This window comes from Phyllopteryx taeniolatus, chromosome 22 (genome assembly GCF_024500385.1).
Source record: "Phyllopteryx taeniolatus isolate TA_2022b chromosome 22, UOR_Ptae_1.2, whole genome shotgun sequence".
In the NCBI taxonomy this organism is placed as follows: Eukaryota; Metazoa; Chordata; class Actinopteri; order Syngnathiformes; family Syngnathidae; genus Phyllopteryx; species Phyllopteryx taeniolatus.
In genome coordinates, this window is record NC_084523.1 from 10,323,494 (window position 1) to 10,347,173 (window position 23,680).

A 23,680-nucleotide genomic window follows, 5' to 3' on the forward strand; every position below is an offset into this window, starting at 1 on the left:
ATTCAATAGTTTTATTTGTCGTGAAAATAATTCCGAAACAAAATGTTGCAGAGTTTTTAGAAATCGGAAGAGTAATTATATGAGGAAAAAGTTAACAAAAAAAACTCATAAGTATAAAGTTGTATTGTTGATCTTATATTGATGAATGAAAAACAAGTCATAATTTTCTGAAAAAAAGTTTGGGTTTTGAGTTAATGATGTCATAATCTCACGAGAATGAAGTTGGATGATTTAGAAATAAAGTCTGATTTTCCAAGCTGAGAAATGACATTTTTTGTGTCCTTATGTTCCAAGATTGAAGTCTTTTTGATCAGTTATGTAGTTTCCGCGCATCCTGTCAATCAAAATGTGTTTGGCCAAATGCGAAATGACGCTGGTGTTGTTGTTGCAGGCGTGATGATGTGTGCGCGCGCGGAAATCATCCCGTTGACGCGTACGTGGCGCTGAATAATTGAGGGACGCGTCTGCGGGAGGTCAACCCAAGTTGAAGCGTTTTGGCCCCGCGTTGAACCGCTCGCTTCCTCTCCCCCGTGGCCACGCACACACACGCGCACACACGCGCACACACCTGCTTTCCCAACATCCAGTCGGCGCAATTGATTGTGCATTCCCGACGTTGTTTCTTTTCATCCCGCAGAATAAATTCCGCATTTTTCTTCCAGGAAATCAACACGAGACGTGCCGCGCTGCCTCCGTTCATGATCGTGTCAAAAGGAAGTGCTGAGAATTTTCTCAGCGGTGCGAGCGCGCCGCCTAAACGGGCGCCAAAACTTCACCACAGGAAGGAAAGCGTTCCCCTGGCTGCTAAAGTTAACGCGTCAATAACTATTAGATTTTCCTCGTGAAAATATATTTGTTTTCATGTCGCTATAGTTCTCTTTATTTTCTGACACTGTTAGCTCTGAGCTTCCGATGAGTTGCAAATGTGACCTTGTGGATCTGGCAAGTCAGCTGACTCAACGGGCCGCTACCTTATGCTTGTTTTTTGGGGGGGTTTTTGTGTTTGTTTGTCAGTTCCCTTCAGGATGCGACGCTGCCTGCATCTCGCTCGTCACATGACCTGCGCTCAAGAAATTAATTAGCGTGTCGGACCGTTGGCGACGGCGCGCACACGTGCGTGCGCGAGACGGGTGGGAAACGAGCGTCAGCGTAGCCAAGCGCCACTTATCTTCTTTCTCTTTTTTTTTTTTAAACGCACAAACAATCCGCCGAGCAAAATAAACAAGCGCGCTATTGATTTCCCCGAGTGCAACAGAGCGCTTATCCGCTTCGCCTCGCGCCCGCCACTGACACTCGCCTCATTAAAAATGAATTGGATTAGCATTGAACGCACACGCGCGCTCAGCGGATGGATGGAATGCCGGCGAAGTTCCTCGCCGTCGCCTGGCGTTCCGCGGAGGAAGCGGCGTCCTGTGGTTAGCACGTGGACGCCTCGCAGTTGGGAGGGACTGGGTTCGAATTTCGTCACAAACGGCAGTAAATTGACACATTTGGGCCGCGCGCCTTTCCGCAGATGTCTTTTTTGAAACTATCCTCGCTTATCCACTCATGTGAATTTCGTGGCTCCCTCGTTTGAGGTCAGTTGGACATTTTGTCATCAAATGAATGTCATTGGAATCAGTCACAGAAGTGGGAGAAAATGTGAAATTCAATGAGCTGCTTTTGGCAATTTCCGTGACGTTTGTTTTGTTTTCTTTTTTGCATGTCACCTCCTCGCTTGTGATTGGCTCTCTCTGGTCATGTGCCATTCTATTTGTCCCAAAGATGACCTCGTAGGTAGTGCAAGCTATTAGTTTGTCTGAGATTTTGACGAGGTGTGGCTCAAAGTTGCACTTTTCTTCTTCCACTTTGGCTTTTGAACGGTTTCATCTTGAAAATGTTGGACTTTTTTAAGGAACAACCACTTAACTGGTTTGTCGTACCAAGTGATATTCTCTAACCTGTGCACATTTGTCATGAGGTCAACATGTTACGATATGGTGGCGTTGTGCGCGTATCATGCAACAAAGGCATTTTTTATTGTGTATTGACATTCCGTCACGTTTTGTTGTCAATGTATGATGATTTGTGTAACGACCCAATATGCGGTTCATTCCCAAATAATGATCCATGGTTTCGAATCCCCTTTTTTTGGTGTCCTGTTGATGCAGTCATTCCAAATTCAGAAAAGTCATCAAAATTGAATGGAATGTCATCCCATTTCCAAAGTCACATCTTCCCAACACTGCTTGGAAAATTGTTTGAGGTCGACGGGGGGGTGAAAGGTTATTCAAGTGCTGGTTTTCATCCGATCAATGAATTTTGAGCACTCGCCAATGGAAGCTTTTGCTTCTTCCTCTTTGTGCTCCCACTGCAGCGGTGGAAGACAGGAAGTTGTTCATCGGCATGGTGTCCAAGAAGTGCAACGAGAACGACATCCGGGTCATGTTCTCGGCGTTCGGCCAGATCGAGGAGTGTCGGATCCTGCGGGGCCCCGACGGGCTGAGCAGAGGTGCGTCGCGTTCCGTAGCGGATGCCGCTCGCTTCCGTCCGACGCCGAACGCCGCCGGGCGGCCGGCCGGCCGCAACAGCCTCCGGTGGCCTCCCGCGACGGAAGGCGCCAGAACCCTCCCCGGACGTTCTGCTCGGACGAGGGGCACAGTCGCCACTTTTAGGACCGTCTTGACTAAAGCTGAAGACTCAAATTGACTCGGACTTGAACTGCACGACTTGACAAGTCTTTCCCGTTTCTAGTTGCACATCTGCATTTTCAACATACAGTAGTCCGCCATTTGCTTTGTATCCATCGACTGTATGTATCGCTCTCATCCAATCACAGATCAGGATTGAGCACTCGACACACTCACGACCTTCCGGACTGGCGGAAGCCGTCCCAGTTAACGTGGACGTTTGACTTCTAAAGCCGTCAATGGCAGTGAATGTGTTTGAAAGAACTCTTGACGCCATTTCTCCTAGCTGCGGTGTCGTTACCGTCCGAGCCAATTTGACGACGCGTTCTTGGCATCAAACGGTTTCTCTCACGATATAACAGAACACATATTTTTAAAAAAAATCTGTCTTTAGATGTCACGGATAATGTTTAGTGTTCAGTTTCATTCTCCTTTGGCCAGGTCAGTCTACATTTTATTTCCCACTCTCACTTGCCGCTCATTGAACTTTTACCGGTGTAAATATACCTCTTTGTGTCATGAGCCGTGCAATGTTGTGACCGAGCACGATTCGGTGACTTTTGATGACTGCTTACGGCAAATAATGTAACTTGGGACTTGAGACTGACTTGTGACTTGCGCCCGCCGCTGGTTCTGGTCCTGCTCACTGTGGACTTTTGAGTGACATCTTGGGGCTGTTGTGGCTGCTGGGAATATTTTGGCCCTATATAGCATCTTTCCCTCTCTCCCCCGACCCCTTTTTCCTGACCCACCCCGCTCACCCCTCTCCTCCCAAAACCACGACCCCCCTTCTCCCACCACAACACTCGTGTACATGTGCTTCACCTTCAGCCTGAACTCACTGTCGTCCCGTCGTCATCACGCCGTTCGCTGAGGTTCACGTCAAAGTCCCATTTTTCCATAAGGAAACAGAAAAAAAAGAAGAATGACAGCCGCAAGTCACCGTGTACTTCTGATCTTGCGAGTTGGAACCAAGTGATGAGGTCCTGCCGCGCCAATCAGCAAGGCCGCCCGTTTGGCCTCCAAATTTTGTGGCAACCCGACCGCATCTCTCCGAGTAGCTCACCGTTGACAAACCACTGGAAGATGACCCCAAAATGGGTCGTGAGCCTTTTTCGTGGGTCATCTCGAAATTTCACGTTGCCGGCTCCAATTGGCTCCAGGCGATGCGTCCCCCCCGGCAATCTCATGTCCAATGCAGTCATCAATCGAAGGATTATTGGGAGACCGCTCGTACAATTTCGTGTCCAGTGGACAGCAAAGGACAGCAAATACTTTATCAATCCATCGCTCCAATGATAATTCATTCGATTCCACCAATAAGCTGAGTGGAGCTCAGTCTGAAATCCACCACCTGTGCTTCCCGTTTGTCTTCCTCTTCTTCCTCCTCCTCCCGTCACGCCAGCTTCAGTGTCATCTCGTCAGTTGTGTGTTGTTGTCGTTGTCGTCGTGTCGTTATTGTGTGCTTGTTCTGGGTGTTTTACCGTTGCTTTGCTCCACACCCTCCCGATTCTCGAAGAAGCAGCCCGGGCTGTCCTGAAATTCCGTTTTTCTCCAGCATTTCGTCCTCCCTCCTTCCCTCCGGTGCCGCCGCTCTTTTGTCCCGATCAATATTTTAGATGTCTCGGCGCTTACACGGAGCACTTAGCGGCGAGTGAAAAGAGGAAGTGCCGCCGGTAAATAACCCACCCACCCCCCCCCCCCGACCCGGTTGGCAAATAAACAGCTCCAAAAGCGGCCCCGCCGCTATTAAAAATTGTGGCATCAATCGGACGAGCCGGCGTGCTATTAATAAAATATGGATCGTACCTCCGGCGGACCGGCGGGCCCAGGGAGCTAGCCTACTTTCACGAAAGGACTGTTTGCTTCCTCGCCACCCGGAGGTATTTTTAGTGGCAGAAAAGTGAAATAAATAACCAGGTTGGCGCTTTATTTAGCAGTGGAGCTGAGTTTTATGGCCTGATAACCGCCGACGGCTTCAAAATCGGCCCGATCGTCCATCTGGAGGGAGGCGTTAACCCAAATGAAAGCCCAACGAGGGTCCCTCAAAATGGCTCATCGAAGTGGTTTGAGGAAGACGCCGACATTTGCCTCCGATCCCAAAGATCCTTTTGGTTTTGTGTGACGGCCGATTTCCAAAGTGTCGAAGGCAGGCGGCGTCATGGGTTTCGTTTTCATTCAATTCCCGCCAAAATGGCGGACTTCCTGTGCCTTTTGTGTCACGGCTTCTTGAGACTTCGCCGTGGGTCGACCTACGGCGGACACGCCGACCAAATTTCAGTTGAGCCCAAAACCCCGGGGGGCAAGGATCTCTCTCATGAAACTGTTTCTTGAGCGATCCCGTCGTTCAGCTGGTCGGGCCTGAACTGTGCCGTGTGCTCGGGCCCGCTTGAGCTAATGCGGCTCGCCAACTTTTAAGCGAGTCGGAAAGCGTTCATCGTGCCGTTAATCGCCAACATCGGCTGGATCGGCGGAAAAACAATGTCCGTCGAGCGGCTTCGAAGATTTTGCTGGGAAATTCCGCCCCTGAAGCCGCTTTGACTTATGAGCAACATGAAATTTGGTGGACGTATCCATCATGAGTAGCTCGCGCGACGCAAAAAGTCACAGGAAGTGCGCCATTGTGCCGTTTGCGTCTCAATTCGTCCAACGGCTGCCGAGTTTGATCCTCTTCGGGATAAGGTCGGCAGACACGATGGCGGCCCCCCGCGTGACGTCTCGGCCAATCGGGTGCTTCGGATGAGGGGGAGGTGGAGCCACGCGGGAAGAGGGCGGGGCCGTGCTTGTCGTGACACTGTGCTCGTTTCAAGCTGTTGTTGCTATAGCGACCGACAACACTCGTTGTCCCGTTGTCTGTTTTTGGGTCTTGTGGGTTTTTTGTTTTTTTTTATAACGACGACGTGTCCAACCCTTTTGTCTTGTTTTTGTTCTTTCTCGTCTTTCCTCCTTCTCCTCCTCCTCTTCCTGCCCTCCTCCCTCCCTCCCTCCCTCCCCCCCCCCCCCTCCCTCCCTCCCTCCCCCCCCTACAGGATGTGCCTTTGTCACGTTTTCCACCCGAGCTATGGCACAGAATGCGATCAAAGCCATGCACCAGTCTCAGACTATGGAGGTACTGCACCCTCTCACCTTGTACACGCTGCCAAATGTCAAACACATTTCATGTTTCCGCCATTTTCCATCAAACACGCAGGCCGTTCATGAGGTACTCCCGACAAAATGGCAGACTTCCTGGGCGCGGTTTCTTGAGACTTTTTTTTGTGGGTCGGCTCACGATAGGCACGCCCGCCACGTGTCCCGTTCCTCGGTGTGAAACTGACGAAAAATGCTCGTTGGAGTAGTTTCCCGAACGTTGACATTTGGAGGCAAAATGGCAGAATTCGCCAACTTGGTCGTGGGTCGACTCACGAAAGACACGCCGACCAAATTTCATGTTGCGGCTGACGCCTCATATCTCTTCGTGTTGATATCGGAGTTAAATGTCGTGTTTGCGCATCACGCTTGTTGTGTAAGCGTTAACCTGCGTCGGCGATGCTTCTCTCGCCTGCCGGAATAAACAAAAGCGCTGCGAACACGGAGGAGGAGGTTAGCGCAGCCCTCATCGGCTGCGCCTTCGCGGGGGTCCCGGGTGCCGCTTCTTCCGGCCCGCTGCCGTCGGGAGAGAATGGGGCGAGCGAGCCAGCGACAATAACGGGGCCGTGTGCGCCGTCGGCCCCCCCGGGACCGTCTCATTAGGCGGCGGCATCATCATCGAGCTCCGCCCCCTCGGGCATGCGAGCAGGGGTGCGTTCGTCACGCTTTGTCAGTTGGCATTGTGCGAGGACCCAAATGCGAGTCGCTCAATGGGGACCTTTCACAGCTCGCAGCCGTGGCATTGAGGGGAAACCCCCGAAATTCCTCAATATTATTGTTACCGCTATTCATGTTTTTATCCCGAATTACATCAAATCAAAATCGATGGGAAAAAAAAGACACTTTTTTTTTTTTTTTTAGAAACGATCACAATTTAAATGTAGAATTGAAAATAGCCTTTTTTTCCCGCTATTTCCAGCTAAAAAAATGTTTTTTCAGGTATGCGCTTAAACACGCACTCAAATAAACAACCATTTTCATCGATTGGAGCTTTTTTCCAATATTCTTGGATGATTTGCTTGATTTTATGTCCAAGCATTTGCCAGCGAAGTCTGTCGGGTTGCAATGTTTTGGTCCCGACGGAAAGAGGGCTGCTATTAGCCGACACTGCACACACGAACACGACACGCCACGGGCGTGTGCGCACTTCCCGCGGTAAACAAGCCACGCGGCCTTCGGCGCTTTGGTTTGGTTCGCTTCTGCAATTTCAAACTAATGACTTCTGCTCTCAATGAGTTTTGGTCAATAGAGTCGGGTTATTGTCTTGGCTCTGTTTCAGCGTGTGCGTGTGTATTTTTGAGGGGGGGGGGGGGGGGGGGGGGGTCGTAATCACATGGCAGACATTTTTTACCCCCCAAAAATGTCTCAATTAAAAAAAAAATGTATTTGTATTTCTTTCTTCATATTTTGCATTTTTGTAATGAAAATAAATATTTTAGAGGATTTTCAAGATTTTGATTGATTTCTTATTTTCTGAAAAGAATAAATGATGTCACGCGGCGAGCGTTTCAGGTGTGTGCGTGCGTGCGTGCGTGTTGACAGGCCTGTCACTGTCGCATCCCGCGTCTCATTACGCCGTGACATTCAGGCGGGCGCCGCCACGCGCCAGCCGGCGCCTGAATGTCACGTCCTAATGAAAGCGGATGGCAGCGAGACAGCCGATCGGTTCACGGGCGGAGGCGGCCCTTCGCCGAGCTTTCCGGGCTTCCCTCGCGCCTCGTCGTCGTCGGGTCCGAACGCGTCTGTTAACGTGACGTGTTTTGCCAACCGATTTTTCTGAGGCCTCCGCAAACCAAATTAGAAAAAAACATTTATCATCTGGTTAATCTGCAACATCTGATTGGCTGAATTCAGTGTCAGTCAGGCAGCTCAGATCCCATGTGGGATTTTATGGAAAGCCAGTTTGACTTGGCAACCTGAAATTTGGTTGGCACGTCTACGATGAGCGGAACTACAAAAACGCCTCGAGAAGCCAAGCCTGAAAATGCACTGGACAGCTGCCATTTTGGTTTGCAATCGGCATTTGGGGTTTCCGAAAATTCCGCCCGGCAGCTCGTTGGACTTTGCGGCGTGAATTTTGGTAGGCTTGTCTATCATGAGGAGAGTCTCCAAAAGCCGCGCTTGATGTTGCACGGGAAGCCCGCGTCGATGCAAACGTGATCAAAAGGCTTTCTTTCCCCAAACGTTTTGCGTTGACGTTCGTTGTTCTGACAAAGCTCGTGCATCGTCAATCTGGCAAACATGAGAAGAAATGATTGACCCCTTGTCCCGCACGTACCCTAACCCTAACCCCCTCAAAGCAGGACCTCTCACACACACGCTAATGAAATGGCCTCCCGATGGTGGAAATCTCTCCATCTCCCTGTCGACCTGTTCCCTCTCGTGCTCGCTCGTTCCGGTTATCGTCGTCGTCCAATTGCTCCGCCTGGCGTGCGCGCGCGCTGCCGCCGCCGCCGCTGATGAAATAGTCGGAGGAGTCGGGAAATCTCTTTGTGGCCTCGGCGATAGCCGAGCCCTTGTGGGACCGCCGGCTTTGGCGTCGACGTGTCATTTTGTGCCCTGATGGCTTTTTTCCCCGCATCTGATGCAGAGCAAAACCGAATACCAAAATCTCTCCTCCAATTTTTGGGGTCCAAGAAGATGTTTTTCCAAAAATCCTCATCCTCACGCCATTTTAGAATCATTGCCAAGTACGCCCCGAAATGCCATATGAATTTCAAAGTTGCTTATTTTTGAGAAAGTCCCAATTTGACACGAATAAATTCATATTTTGGAGAAAACTAATGATCATTTTGTGAGAATAAAGTTTTAGTTTTCCCAAGATGACATCGTAACACGATGTTAAACTTTGGAAGTTTAACGTGGGATTTTTCGAAGTGACGCAGCTCAAACATTACACTTCGTATTCTTCAAAATACGCGTGATTCGTTCGTGAATATATTGGACGATATTCTTGAAACGACACAATTTCTCATCAAAATAAATGGGACTTTCTTGCTGTAATCGAGCTTTTATTCCAAAAATGTAAAAAAAATCTACGGAAAAAAGGACGATTCCTGCCGGTGTTGCTCATGTACGCGACATCCAAGTCCAAATCGAGCTTTCGATTGGCCCGCAACGAGGTGAGGAAGAGTCCAGTTTGGGGAGGAATCGGCTCCGGGAAGTCTGAGCAAAGCCCAATCGGACAAAACCCGATGCAAAGTTTCCCATCGGAAATATTCTTCTTCCGAATCGTTTGTTCCAGACGGCCGAAAAATGGCGAGAATCATTTTTCGTGATTTGAAGACGGCGGCGGGAGCCATTTTGCAAATTCCCTCTGGAATTCTCTCGGGATTTTCTCGTACTGCGGAAAAAAGAAGGCACGGCGTATGATCATTAACGACGCGTGGCAACGACGAGCCTCCCGGTCCGCTCGGCGACACCCGAGCGGCATGGCGGTCAAAGAAGCAGGCCTTCCAAATCAACGCGCGCCAGTATAGTCACAGTTTCACGCGCTTCCGTCGTTTTGAGCGCGACCGCTAAATACGCCAACCGGGTGGCCCAAGAAAGTCGTCTTCCGCGCTTTTAATTTGAAGGATGCGGCGCTGGCATTGTGGAGTCCGCCTCGCCGTCCGTTAGATGCAACTTCCAAAACACATCGATTGCGGGAAATAAAAACCAACACCAAAAACAGGCGTCTACTGGATGCAATTTGTTAGCAAGCGATGGCTAGCGGGCCCCCGGTTTGCAAAACACTACGCTACACACACACACACACACCTACTTTTCTTGTGTTTTCTACCCGCTGGCAAGCGCCACACAAATAAGTTCGAGGCGTTTGTGTCTCGTCGTCTGCCTTCATTCGTCTTCTTTCATTTGGCCCCCCCCCCGTAGGGCTGCTCGTCCCCCATCGTGGTGAAGTTTGCCGACACGCAGAAGGACAAAGAGCAGCGGCGTCTGCAGCAGCAGCTGGCCCAGCAAATGCAGCAGCTCAACAGCGCCACCACCTGGGGGAGCCTGACGGGCCTGGGCGGACTCACCCCGCAGTACTTGGCGGTAAGGCTCGGGATTGGAAAACAAGTTGGAAACTTTCCGGTAAACGGGGGAACGTAAGTACAGCTCTGGAAGGAAAAAAAAACGAAAAAAAAAGGCCAAATATTCCCTTTTTCCGATGTCAAAATCGGCAGGTTGCACCCACTTCAAAAAAAAAAAAAAGCTTTGGAATTGCCGAAGGATGATGGCAAACCCCTTCTTTTTCCTTTTTGTCCGAGACAAGGCTATGTCCTGACTAAATGAAGTTCCTCCTCTCAGTTCAACTGAGTTGCCTGGCACCAGATGTCACCAAAGCAATATTTTTATGACACGTGGCTACACACAAAAAAAGCGCAAATACTTCCGTTTGCCAATGCTGAACGCAAATATGCGACGGTTCACTGTACAGTTCCGCCTTGAGATACAAGCGAGCAAACTTTATTTTAATTTTTTATTTTTTTGCTCGACTCCCCTTGTGAAATTCCTCTAAAAATTTCACGGCGTCCTCCTGAAGATGTCCGCCCGCTTTCCGATGGTCTTTTGTCGTCCCTCCGTCCCGCCCTTCGTGGAGACGAGGAACTCGATTCAGCTTTTGTTTCAAAGTGGCTTCCAACAAAAGGACGAGCAGTTGAAAGGTCTTCTCGTCTGCGTTACCATGACAACCCCGCCGCCAAGCGCTCCCAAATTAGACATAAAGAGAAGGAGGAGGCGGAGGCGGAGGCGGAGAAAAAAGGCGCCAGATGAATGGGAGTCATTTGAGGAGCTTTCGGTGGGCCGTCGTTAACCTTTTGAATATTTCCGTCGGATGCGCTCGTCCGTCTTTTGGCCGCGACGAAACGATCGACTTGTTCCGGCCGTCCGACTTCGAGCGAGATGGCAGCTTGAGGTTCTTTCAAAAGCAATTTCCCCCCCCCCCCCCCCCCCCCCAAAAAAAAACAAAAACAACAACTGTCCACATTAAAAACTGAAAGTTTTCAAAGGCTGTCAAGTGCAAGACGGCTTGAAAAATCAAGAAATCAAGTCCCGAGTGCAAAAGACAGAAAGAAGTCCAATTTCTTCTGAAGTGTTCGGTGAAAAAGAGCAAAACACATTTTCTTAATGCTCCATTTAATATGAATTTATATCATATTGATCAAATGGGGGTTTGTTTTGTGTGTGTGTATTTCTTTTTAAATGAGAAACAAGAAGAAAGTCACAAGTGGAAAAGACACAATGAAGGTGGATGGAAATCATGGATATGAAAAATAATTTGACTAATGGAAGGATAAAGGACCAAAAAATCGACCGAAGATGCTGCTGATTTTTGAATCACCAATTTAACAGCAATATTTATCATATTGAGAGGAATATTTTCAAATTGACGAAGAAGAAGGTATTTGGATATTTTTTGGAAATCGGAAGTCACGAGTGGAAAAGAAGCAGCAAGAGAGGAAATGTTCAAAAATTGCCACCTCGGTGAGACATTTTGGGTTGTTGTTTTGTGTCTCATAAGCTGGCAATAAATATGTCAATTTGAGGACAAACAACGAACGCTTGTGGAAAACGTTTCCGGGCGCGGACAAAAACCCAGAAATCCAATTGGGCTGCGGCATCGGGATGTTCATTTGGGATGAAGGCGGGCTGGTTTTTTTCGGTTTTCTTTCGCCGGCTTTTGTTTTGTTTGGAATCTAATTAGTCGGCGGCTGACGAGAGCCTTTGCCGCTCGACTTGTCGGAGGCGCGATCGCTTCGGGCCGCCTCGCTCGGCTTTTCAGGCTCGCGCGGCGCTCCTTTCCTCCGTGCCCGGCCGCGAATGTTCCCATCGCAACTGTTGTGACAATATCCGGCGGTTTTCTAAGATTTCTTTTCTTGTCTTTGTGCGCAGTTGCTGCAACAGGCCACCTCCTCCGGCAACCTGGGCGCCTTCGGCGGGATCCAGCAGATGGCGGGTGAGGCCGCCGATCGTCTCCCGTCCGCGGCGGCGCCTTTGTAGCTCGCGCCTCCCCGTTGTCTTTTTGTCAGCAAAGAGCATAGCAGATGCAAAAGCGCGCGCATCTTTCGCCCCCGAAGAGTTTGAACGCCTCGCGAAGATCCGCGTCGATCTCGTCGTGAGGCAGGCCAAGACGGGGAGCGAGCCGGCGGCCATCCGTCGCCCGCCGCGAGGAGGCAGCGAGGAGGGAATTGACTCTCTTTGGCTTTTGAAACGGAAGCTTTTCGGGGCACCGAACGGGCGAGGCCGCGCTCGGTGCCGCGCGTCGCCGGTTTGGACGGAGAACGGAGATTGCCCGGGCAAGCTGGAAACTCGCGAAGCCGAGTTTTGCTCGGTTGCTCTCGCCCGTCCGCCTCGCATCCGCGCTTCGCATGTGCGAGCGATCCGACCCAATCTGGAGGAGGCGTCAAGCCAAATAGCGGCGAGCTCGTCTCTTTGCAGGCGTGGCCTCTTGAGCCTTTTTTTTTTTGCGGGTCTCCTCACGGTCCAAGTCAGGGGCAGAATTTTTCAAATGCTGCTCGGGCGCAGAAATCCCTGGAAAAGGCGCGTCACACAACGGAGCGGAACGTGCAGTTGGAACATATTTGGCGGGAGATCCATTTCCTTTCCAAATGCTCCGTCTTCTCGATCTCAAAGGTGTCACGGCGCCAGACTTTTGCATCTCTTTTTTCTAAAGGGGAGAAAAAGCGTTTGGGCCATCTGCGCTCGAGTTTCAAAAACCGCTCACTTCGAGGCCTGGCACTTGACATCGTCAAAAAACCGAACTTGTCTTCACCGCTTGATCCTTCTCTTGCCGCTTTTGTCATCTGCCACTTCCTTTGCCTCCAGCTCTTGGAAAAGTGCCTCGAACCGGCGCGGTGGCCTTTGACAAGGAAGAGAGAGAGAGAAAAGCGGAAAAGCGGGCAACAAGAGCAAGAGGAAGTCACGGGAGGTTGGCAAAAAGTGTAAGGAGGGCGCACGTGCGGGCTGCGCGTGGTTGCAAAGAGGACCGATGGGAAGTCCTCCTTGGATTTCTTGGACAAGGAATCATTTTACGAGTGCGCTGAACGGTCTTAGTGGTGACGTCAAAGAGCGTACAAGTGCGCGGGCAAGTCGGTGCACTAGTAGTATACGGACGAAATGCTCAAAGGGCTTTTGTCACGGTGATACGGGTCCCCACGAACGCCAATGATACGTGGGTCGGGATTTGGGATTCCACCGTCCCGGTTTGCAACGCGGGGGTCCCGCCGTCCGTCTGGAGTTTTGGCGCGCCGTCTTGTTTTGCGTGCGAGCGCGCGTTCCCACGGAACGGTATGTAGACGGCGCCGCGTCTGCGCCCCGTCGCCGAGCTCGCCAGTTGCGAGGGCCACAGCAGCGGCGGAGCGGACGCCGCCCGGGAAGACTTGACTGAAGACTCTGTGGCTCCCCCTCTCCGCAGGTATGAGCGCGCTGCAGTTGCAGAACTTGGCCGCTCTGGCGGCGGCGGCGGCGGCGGCCCAAAACTCCGCCAGCCCGTCCACCGCCAACGCCCTGTCGTCCGGCGCCGCCTCCCTGGGAGCGCTGGCCAGCCCAGGTAACGCCGCGGCCCACGGGCCGTATCCGGGGCGACCGGGGCTCCTCGCCATCATTCGCCGACATCGCCACCGAATTCCACCGATCACCCATCCGCCATTTGTGTGACACGCCTTGTACGCGCGTGCGTGCGTGCGTGTGTGTGCGCGTGTGTACTTGTTTTTTGCTGCTAGCTTCTTTTTTTGTTGGGTTCAAGAGCGCCACCTTCAGCTCAGCCCCTTCGGAAAATAAAGACTTGTTGGCGCCGTGGCCGCTGCGGTGACAGACAAAAGACGAAATCAAAAAGTCGAACAACAAACCGATTTTTATAAATTCATGTTGTTAAAACAAACAAAAAAAGTGTGAATTTGAAATTGTGTTCACAAAGCATGATAACGAATTTTTGGAAAGGTGAATTTCGATACCAAAAGGTTGTCGTCATGATTTTAGCGTATCAAAACGTGAGCGTGAATTTAGATTCGACAAAAAAGAGCCCACAAAATTTGTATGAAAGAATTTAGTTTCCAAACACATTTCGATCATGAATTCAGATGGAAAAAAACATTTAGATCTTAAAAATGTGTTTGCGCTTTTAGATAACAAATTGCAAATTTGTTTCAAAAAGTGTGAATTTAGATTTTAAAAACGTGTTTGTGAATTTTGACGACAGGTTTTGAATTTGAAAAAATCATTCAATAAATGACAAAACATGACTGTAAATGTAGATGACAAAGACTTTTCTTTGCCAATGATGTCACGTAGCTAAAAAGTCGTGATTCTGAATTTCGGTAAGAAAAAGTGACTTTCCATCGAAACGTCGGATGGTGTCGTTCGTGCAGGGAAGCATTTTGTGGACGCACAAGCGTCCAAATATGGAGCGCTCCTCCTCCTCCTCCTCCTCCTCCTCCTCCTCGTTGTTGTTGTTGTTCTGAGGGTAAGGCTCCGCCTCCCTCGCGCCACCGGCCGGCCGCGAGTAGGGCGGGCCTGCACGGACACGCGACCCCGCCCTCGCCGCACGCATTCGGCCGAGCCGGCTCGGAGGCCGTTTTGTATTCGCCGGGTCGGCTTTTACCTTTCCGGCGTTTCACGGGAACCTTCCTGACCGCGGCCGCTGTTGTCGCTCTCCTGTTTGTCCCCAGCAGCGGGCGCCCCCGCCAACGCGGGCGCCGTGAGCTCGCTGACGTCGCTGGGCACCCTGCAGGGCCTGGCGGGCGCCACCGTGGGCCTCAACAACATTAATGCACTAGCAGGTAGCGTCCACAGTGAGTATTCATCCTGCCATCTGCCACATCGCCATGGAAACATTGTCAAGCCTTCGCGCCGCTGCCTACTAGTGCGCTCCGTCTACTCGCCAAGTACCAGTACGCTCTTTGTCCTCACTAGTAAGACGGCACCCTACTTTTTTCCACAACTGTAGGACATTTCTGCACACGAGTAGAACGACTTGGCCAAGCTAGTAGAGTCTTACATTCCGAAACTTCATGACTCTTTTGCGTACTAGTAAAACAACTACATGTTTCTTAATGTCACTATTAGCACACGTTTGTCAACTTGTGCATACTCACTAGTAACATGTCACCATTTTACTAGTACACAGCCTTGACTTACCAGTGAACACAAAGAGCGTACTAGTTGATGGACTGCGCACTAGTAGGCTCTGGACTAAATGCTCAAACGGCTTCGCCCTCGCCCCCCCCCCCCCCCCACCACCACCTGTAGCCCCTCCCCAATCACGTGCCGACCTCTCATTGGCCGCGTTTGCACTTTGACAGACTTACTCCAAAATGAAATTCATTCTTTGTTTGTTTGTGCTTTTGCAAATGTATTGAAACTCAATATGTTGTGCGGCAATTAGAAATTTGAAATGTGGCCACTTTGGCTCGTTCCTCTCAAATTGACCTTGGCCAGCGAGCCACACGCTGCTTCACCCACTCCTGTTTGCATCAATGAATGTGAACGGCTGCAAGCAAGCGCACTTGTTGTTTTCCCGTGGGCTGATGTAAATCTGCGCAGATGAGCCCCCCCCCCCCCCCCCCCCCCCCGAACGAGCCCCGCCCCCGCCCCGCCCCCAGCGAGCGCTTTCTGGAGTCTTCATCAGATCTCGTGACAGTTGAGCTTCCGCCACATTATTCTCCGCTGACCTTTAGCGCCTCCACCGTGGTAATCCCCCCCGACTCCAACCGGGCGGGGGCTTCAGCGTGCCCCCTCCCTCGCCCTCATTTAAACACATCTGAGCCTTAATTGAATTGCAAAGGTCAGCGGTGCAATTATCCCAGAATAAATGAGCGACCTATAATCCGGAGTGCCGCAGTGATCATTTATTTGCTCGTGTCTGACGGCGAGACGGCGTGCCGCTCCCGTGGCCCCCTCGACCTCCCTCGACCCCTTCGCCCCCCCCCCGTCTGCACTAGGTGGTGAAATCGAGCCGTCGCACGATGCTAATGAGTGCCGACGTCGCGTCGGCTCGCTTTCGGAGACCCCCCCCCCCCCCCCCCGCTGGTCATCACGTGCCGTGTGACCTCAAACCCCCGCGATGCCCGCCCCAGGCTGGCAAATAACAGCGCGCGCTCGATGGAGGAGGACTCCGTTAAGTTTGAATGCCAAGCAACACAATTATTGAATTAGATGTGGACGACCGGTGAGCACGTCTGCCTCACAGCTGCGAGGTTGCGGGTTCAAATCCCGGCCCCGCCCGTGTGCCGTTTGCATGTTCTCCCCGTGCCTGCGTGGCTTTTCTCCGGGTACCCCGGTTTCCTCCCGCATCCTAAGAACATGCGTGATGGGTTAGTTCAAAGCTCTTACATGCAAATGTTGTTTTTTTGTGCCCTGCGATCGGCTGGCGACCGCTTCGCCTGCCCGACGGTAGCACGGATAGTTTCCATCGTTCCCGTTCCAACTCCAAAGTGTTCCGCTTTTTGGAAAACTTCTCGGGAGCTTTTTGCCGCTCCCCAAATCCACAATTTCCACCTGGAAATTCTTCTTTGACAACGGAACTCCCTTCCCCAATCAGAAGCTGATTGGTGATGGCTCCCAAATTCAACGGAGGAGCCCTTTTCGACATCGTCCTCCTTCAACTTCCAAATATGGATTCTCACTTTTCACCCCAAAAATCCCCAATTCAGAGCTATTTGATGTTGAATAAATAATCGCTGCAACTTGCGACCTCGTTTCTCACCCAACATTCCGACAATTGACCAATCCCGCAACATTTGCTGATTGTTACGATTGTGGCGTGTTCGCGTGCGCTCATCGTCATCTCACGCTTTTGTGTTTGAAGATTTTTTTTTTTTTTTTTTGCAAAAGCGCTAATGAGTAAGTGCACTCTTCTCTCTTTACCGTTGGGTTTTGTGTAAAGTTGCTCAAATGCTCTCAGGTATGGCGGCGCTCAACAGCGGCCTGGGCGGCGCCGGGCTGGCCAACGGCGCGGCGGCGGCGGCCGCGGCGGCGGCGGCGGCGGCGGGCACCGTGGACGCGCTGACGCAGGCCTACTCAGGGATCCAGCAGTACGCCGCCGCCGCGCTGCCCACGCTCTACGGCCAGTCGCTGCTCCAGCAGCAGGGCGCCGCCGGAAGCCAGAAAGAAGGTACGCCGACCCCCGACCCCCGGCCCACACGCCGCACTCCGCTCGTGCACTTTGATTACACTGTTTATCAATGAATATACGCTCTTAGCATAACTATAGTCGTCGTCGTAGTACAATGAACCTCCGTTTATATAAAAAAAATATATGTATTTTTTTTTTTTATGAAATCGATATCGAATTCAATTAAAATGTGCGTTTTTACAGAGTTCAATTGTAGCGGAAGAAGAAACTGCAATACGTAGATTAGATCAAATGCTGAATATGAATTAGTACAAATGCATAAATGAACAAATATATTTTGCCATTTGTCTCAATACTATTTACAAATATTTTTATCAAAAGGATTTCACATTAAAATAGTCAAAATCAATCGAATACCAAGAGTAGTCGTCATAACGTGCTGAGTTAGGCGCAATGCATTCAACAACTTGAATTCTCATTTGAATGGTTTATCATAACGAACATCACAGGTAAATCAATACACTTACAAATCAATAAATACGATGAATTTGATTCATTGCGAACTTGTCACAGGAGGCAATCTCAACAAATAACCTGAAATCATTTTCAAACTCATAAAAAGTCAATGAAGGTACATTTTGACTCAAGGAACTAAGGGATGAATCCATAATCAATATTAGGAAATGAAGAATCTTGCAAGTCAAGTAAAAAAACGAATCACGCTAAGTAAGCCAAGAACTTTGGAACCATCGAGTCAAATGCGCCTTTTTCAAACCAAGTCATCGGAATGTGCCGAATGTGAATGTGCCACAAGCAATGCGGTCATTCAAAGCCACGCCGACGAATCCCCAACGTGACGACCGCTGTGCCCGCCTCAGGTCCCGAGGGCGCCAACCTGTTCATCTACCACCTGCCGCAGGAGTTCGGCGACCAGGACATCCTGCAGATGTTTATGCCTTTCGGGAACGTGGTCTCGGCCAAAGTCTTCATCGACAAGCAGACCAACCTCAGCAAGTGTTTCGGTGAGCGAACGCCGCTCGGCCTGACCAAATTCCGCCGGCTTCACGCTAACTCGCCGTGCAAAACGTCATAGACGGGCAAACGTCGGCTTCTACTTTTCGTGGCTGACGCTCGCGGGCAGATGCGAAAGATCTTTTCGGAAATGTTTTCTCATCGAGTTGTATTTTTCATCATGAGACAACATTTGTTTTTTGGGGCTGCTGGAACCCAACGTGGATTTTGCAACCCCGCCCGGTGGTTTGTTTCAGGCTTCGTGAGCTACGACAATCCGGTGTCGGCGCAGGCGGCCATCCAGGCCATGAACGGCTTCCAGATCGGCATGAAGCGTCTGAAGGTGCAGCTCAAGCGCTCCAAGAACGACAGCAAACCCTACTGATGCTAGCCTACACATGCTAACGACAGCCCCCGTTAGCACTGCTAGGGTAAGTTTTTTTGCCCCGTGACGTGCTTTTTATTTATTTTGTGCCATTTTCTTATTACGATATCTCCTTGTTTTTTTCATTTCTTTTCGGACTGGAGGAGCAAAGACAAAAGAATCCAAACGATTTTCACGTGAAATTTGCCAGGCTGCCACATGCTCACATTGGTTTTTTTAAGGAGCACACGTTCACTATCGCAATTTGAGGCTCAAAAAGGAGATTTTCTTCTGAACGCAACCAAACAAAGCAGCTCTCTTTTCCGACCACAAACGTTTACTGCCTCAAACGAAGAGGAAGACTTTTCTTCATTTCCTCGGCATCGGACGAAAGTGCGATTGGTTGTCGAGCGACGTTTCCTGTCATTTTCTCGTTTGTTTGTCTCGTTTCCGTCCGCTGCGTTTGCACGTGTCGGGAATCTGAAGCATAAGCGAGTGTACGTCGTTTGCGTGGATTCCGATGAACACCCCCCCCCCCCCGGTCTCCACGTGGGACGTTTGTCGCCCGCGTTTGGTTCGCTGCGTTCCAAATGCAAATTTCTCGGGCTGGTTGAAGATCTTCCAAAATCTACGCTTGACATCAAACTCTGCCGTGGCGACTTTTGGCTGTGAGAAAATGTCGCTTGGTTGCGCACGCCGTGTTTCCGGGATTTGCCCGAAGGAAACATTGCAATTTGGAAAACGTTTTAAGATGATTCTCTCTCTCTCTCTCTCTCTCTTCTTCCGAAAGTGTCAGTCAATATTCTTCCTCACGTTGTGGTTATGTTCGAGAAAATGGAGGTTCTTCACATGCTGATTAAAAAAGAAAAAAATCCCGGTTAGCGACGGAATATGCGTGTGCTAACGTTTGAACGTTTCCAGTTTTCTACGCGGAACATGTCCGACGTTGTCTTCTGTGCGTATTTGGGCCCGACCCATCGATCGGCCGACGTTGGCCTTTTTCAAATTGGCAAAATTATGAACACAACATAAGACAAAAATCAACTGAAACTTAACATTTCCAAGACAAATTCTTTGAGTTTTGCGCCAGAAAATGGAAATGGAGTTTTGAAGTTAATCGGCCATGGGTTCGTCGTGCAATTTGGTTTTCATTCCAGACTCGACACGGGAAGTTTCCGCCCCGACGACATCGGTCGTCCATTTGGGGACGGATTTCACGTTATTTGCTATTTTGCGAAAGTTCGGCGGAACACGTGAAAGATGAGAGTTGGACTTCAACAAGCCGAGATTCTCTCTGCTATCAACGGGCGGGATTTATTTACATTTCAATCGAACGCATTTTTCAGGTTGTTTTTCCAACCTGTGCATTTTGCAAACCAACTGAAATTTGAAACCTTCTTTATACGAATGACAAGAAGTGTCGTTAGTTTCAAAACAACATAAACCATCGGAAAACTTGCTGGCTCTTTTGGTCCCGAAATCCAACAAGGGCGTTACAGCGTGCGTGAAGTGTCGTCGTCGTTGTTGTGGTGATGTGCGTAACTCTGCTCTTTTTGTCTTCTCTTTCCCTCCTTCAGAACTTCATCTGTCGCCATGCCTCGCTAGCGTGTCTCGCTGGCACCACCCCCCCCCCCCCCCCCCCCCAAAAAACACAAATACGTAAAAATTCACCACGCCCACTGTCCAAAAAACAAAAAAGAGTCTGAAGGTTTTATCTGAGCCGAGCCCCCCTATGCTGACGCCTACGGAACTTTTTCTTGGGATATCCACCTTTTGATTGTTTTCTTTGTAGTTTTTCTGCATGTGACCTCAACTGGAGGTTTGGATGAGGTCGGAACCACAAATCACCGTGAAAACGACGGACACAAAAGCTGCATCCATTCATACAACAGATATTTTCTTTCTTTTTGGTGCCTTTTGAAGCGTTTGTGTTTGTCTTTTTTTCTGTCGTCCGCCGCTTCTTCTTTTGCGTGACGTTTGAGAAAACATCTTGGCGAGTGAAGGGTGGCGCCCCCGTGTGGCCCGGCTTAAGACTACTTCCTTCCTTCCTTCCTTTGCTTCCTTCCTTCTGCACACTTTGGACTCGGAAGCTGTTGCGCATCGAGACCTTTTTACATTTTTCAGGCCGTGTAAAGTTTTTTGATAAGGAGTTTCTCATGAAAGTCTATATATAGAACCACTTTTTTCTAGAGTAGTTTCGAGGGGAACGACGACGACGACAACAACAACAAGGGAACGTCAAAAGACATTTGGGGTGCGGGGAGAAATGCTACCTACTTGTGTGACCTTGTGCTGAACTGACTCCCCGCCAGACAGACAATCCGTGGTTTCAATGCACATGATGAGATGACCTATATTTTCTACTCTTTCCGTGTATAGACGTACAACAACAACAAAAGAAACAAATGAAATATGTCAGCGCTCCTCGTGAGTTTAGTCCATCATCACAAGTCCAAGACGCGCTTAATTGTCTCATGTTTTCTTTTTTGGGGGGTTTGTTTTGAAAGAAAAAAAGGAGTTTACTTGAATAGATGAAGCCTTTCTTCGACATTTGTGTTGTTGTTTGGTTTTTTTTCCGGAGGATTTGCTGAACTTGTCGTCGTTTAATTAGCTCTATAAAAATGAGTCAAAGCTATATAAATCGAAAGAAATCTATAAATCTATATATCTATCATGTCAGCTTGTGGAGCATCAATGTCACGATTTGATTTGTCTACGTGGTTGGGAAAGAAAGTCCAAATATTTAGACGTGCGTTTTGTGTTTTTTGTCCTATAACCGAGATTTTAAAAAAAGAAAAGTGAAGTTTCGTGCCAAATCGGGAAGGAGCCGCTTCCTGCCGCCGCCGTCGTCGTCGTTGTTGTCGTCTTCTCTTGATGATTTGATAACGTGTACTTTCTTCTCAGTGTTTTCATATTTAAAAAGAAGCTTTGGATTTCAAAAGAAAAAAGACAAAAGACTTTGTTAACTTGTGGTCTTGTTGCCTGAGAAAAACGTCATGTTTGCTTTTTAGTTGGATGGGTTTGTTTTGTTTTTTTATCTGTGTAAAAATGTACAAAAAAAGAAGTGCCCATGTGTCATATATATATAAATATAAATCTATATATATCTATAGACATGTGCGCACGCACGCACACACTTGTGCAAGACCTCACTTTGTTGTTGTTGTTGTTGTTATGATTGATATTATTATTATTATTATTATTGTTGTTGTTGTTGTTGTTGTTGTGCGTGAGAGCCCCTCGAGTGTGAACGCCTCCACCGGGACCACACGCACACACTCTGACTAACGCAAACACACAATCGCAAGCCTTAACACACACGAACGTACGTACACACGCACATGTACTGTATGTAGACACACGTGCGCACACAGGTGCGGGTCGGAGCTCAGGTGCGTTCGTTTCGATGCAAAGCACAGCGCAGGCGGGCGGTGTCGCACGCCCTCCTCGTGCCCGGCAGGCGGCGTCGGTCGACAACCTCCCCCCCCCCCCCCGACCTCTGACCCCAAAACCTCCCTTCGCGCCTATTTGGGGGAGTCTGGAAAAACTAAAAAAACAAAGGCAGCACTCTTTTCTACACAACAAACTCACCACTCGCCTTAAGCAGGGACGATCACGACTTCACGGCCAGCTCCGACGACGACAAAAAAAAAAGCTTTTTGTTTTTGTGTCCGACTTGGTTGAAGCAACCCTTTCGCACGTACGGAATCCGCTTTTGTTCTCCGGTTCTCGGTCAAACTTGTGCATCAGTCAGGTATTGAAAAGCAGGAGCTGTGTGATGCGCAACTTTGGCATCCAAACGCGTTTTCAAGTTTTGTTCACTCAAGTGTCTGATTCCCAACTTGGACTCGTGTTTGTAGAATCAAACAAGTTTTGAATTGTTTTCTGGAGTGATCGATGCACAGCGTCATTTGGAAACTTTGTATTTGACTATTTTTTTGGAAGCAGGCGTGCGATTGGCTGACAAACAGGAAGTAAAGCGAGGCGTTCACTTGACTGCGTCCAAGCACAAACGTGGTCCGTGTGTGGGCGGCGGCTCCATTTGCCGGGGGGCTCTCATGCTGCTCGTAATTTTGGATCTCGTCAGTTTTCTCTGTTGGCCTTCCTGAATTCACGACGTCATTCATGAAGTGCTTTTTGTGGGAAGAAAACAAAATCTGAGCTTGTGATTTCTTTGCATTTTGACTTGTGTTGAGTGTTTTAGAACAAAAAAAAAATTTTTGTGTGTTTTTTGCCAAGTGACACTTGTTCACATGTTCTTCTTTTTTTCAGTTCTCTCCAAAACTAAGAGTAAAAAAAAAAAAAAAAAAAAATTTTTTTAATGGTTTTCTTCTTGGGTGTTTTTTTTTTGTTTGTTTTTTTAAGAGAAGTTTGCGTGATGTTTGTTTGTTTGACGGAGCCGGTGGGGAAAAAACAACAACATGACGACGACCATGATGATGATGATGATGATGATGCAGGCTTTCTATTTCTACAACTGATTGTACTTATGCATCATTTTGTACCAGTGATACTTTTTATACTGGACATTAAAGGATACAACCCAAAAAAAGAGAGAAAAACAAGCGCTGTCTGTGTGGCCCGATCTGGTCAACATTTGATTTTTGAGTTAGTTTTGCTTTTTTTTCTTTTTTTTTTTTCTCTCGCTCTCTCTCTCTTCTCTCCTCTCTAAGGGTCGTGACCTTTCATGGTGTGGTCATGGCCGCCATATTAAGAGCTCGTTGGGTCTCCAAACTATTTATTGACCTTGAGTGGATCCTTATTGTTGTGTGTGTGTGTGTGTATTAGTTTTCTGAAGACTCCGACTAATGAGAGTCCGTTTTCTTTTTCTCTGTCTGCTTTTTCTTCTTCTTCTCTGTGAACTGAGTGTGCCACCATTCCTTTTTGGAAAGGTTTGTTCTGGTGTGATGCCGTTTTTTGCTTCTGTCTCCTATATTAAACCATTTTTGCAACTCGTGGTGCCGCCTTCTTTTGGCCTGTCTCCTTCCTTCCTTCCTTCCTTCCTTCCTTCCTTCCTTCCTTCCGTGTCAGCCAAACGCGTTGGGAAATTGATCCCGTTTGACTTTCTCTTTGTTTTTGTGACGTTTGCGCGACATTTACTAATTGTTTTATTATTGGTAATATTTTGACCGGCTGGTTAGAGCGTCAGCCTCGCAGTTCTGAGGACCCGGGTTCAATCCCCGGCCCCGCCTGTGTGGACTTTGCATGTTCTCCCCGTGCCTGCGTGGCTTTTTTCCGGGCACTCCGCTTTCCTCCCACATCCCAAAAACATGCACGCTAGGTTCATCGAAGACTCTAAATTGCAAACTGCGATTTGGCTAGCGACCAGTTCAGGGTGTACCCACCTCTCGCCCGAAGTCGGCCGCCGTAAGATAAGCGGTATGGAAAATGGATGGATTGGATGTCATATTTTTTCTTTTTTATTTTACACATTTTTGTTTCTTTTCTGTTTTT

At 49.1% G+C, this 23,680-nt stretch overlaps 1 protein-coding gene across 24 annotated transcripts in view; it reads left to right on the top strand.

The window, feature by feature from the left end:
- Positions 1 to 23,181, top strand: part of celf2 (cugbp, Elav-like family member 2) — a 186,776-nt gene extending 163,595 nt beyond the window's left edge. For 5 of the 24 annotated variants that reach the window (XM_061761908.1, XM_061761913.1, XM_061761888.1 and 2 more), the window contains 10 exons: positions 2,357 to 2,491; positions 5,699 to 5,778; positions 9,672 to 9,833; positions 11,673 to 11,736; positions 13,195 to 13,329; positions 14,447 to 14,569; positions 16,663 to 16,890; positions 17,730 to 17,873; positions 18,120 to 18,293; positions 19,804 to 23,181. In XM_061761908.1, the coding sequence (XP_061617892.1) occupies positions 2,357 to 2,491; positions 5,699 to 5,778; positions 9,672 to 9,833; positions 11,673 to 11,736; positions 13,195 to 13,329; positions 14,447 to 14,569; positions 16,663 to 16,890; positions 17,730 to 17,873; positions 18,120 to 18,247 (1,199 nt within the window). In that variant the 3' untranslated portion in view covers positions 18,248 to 18,293; positions 19,804 to 23,181. The remainder of the gene's footprint in view (positions 1 to 2,356; positions 2,492 to 5,698; positions 5,779 to 9,671; positions 9,834 to 11,672; positions 11,737 to 13,194; positions 13,330 to 14,446; positions 14,570 to 16,662; positions 16,891 to 17,729; positions 17,874 to 18,119; positions 18,294 to 19,803) is intronic. The other 19 variants (XM_061761893.1, XM_061761912.1, XM_061761896.1 and 16 more) reach the window with 18 other exon arrangements.
- The last annotated feature ends 499 nt before the right edge of the window (positions 23,182 to 23,680 follow it).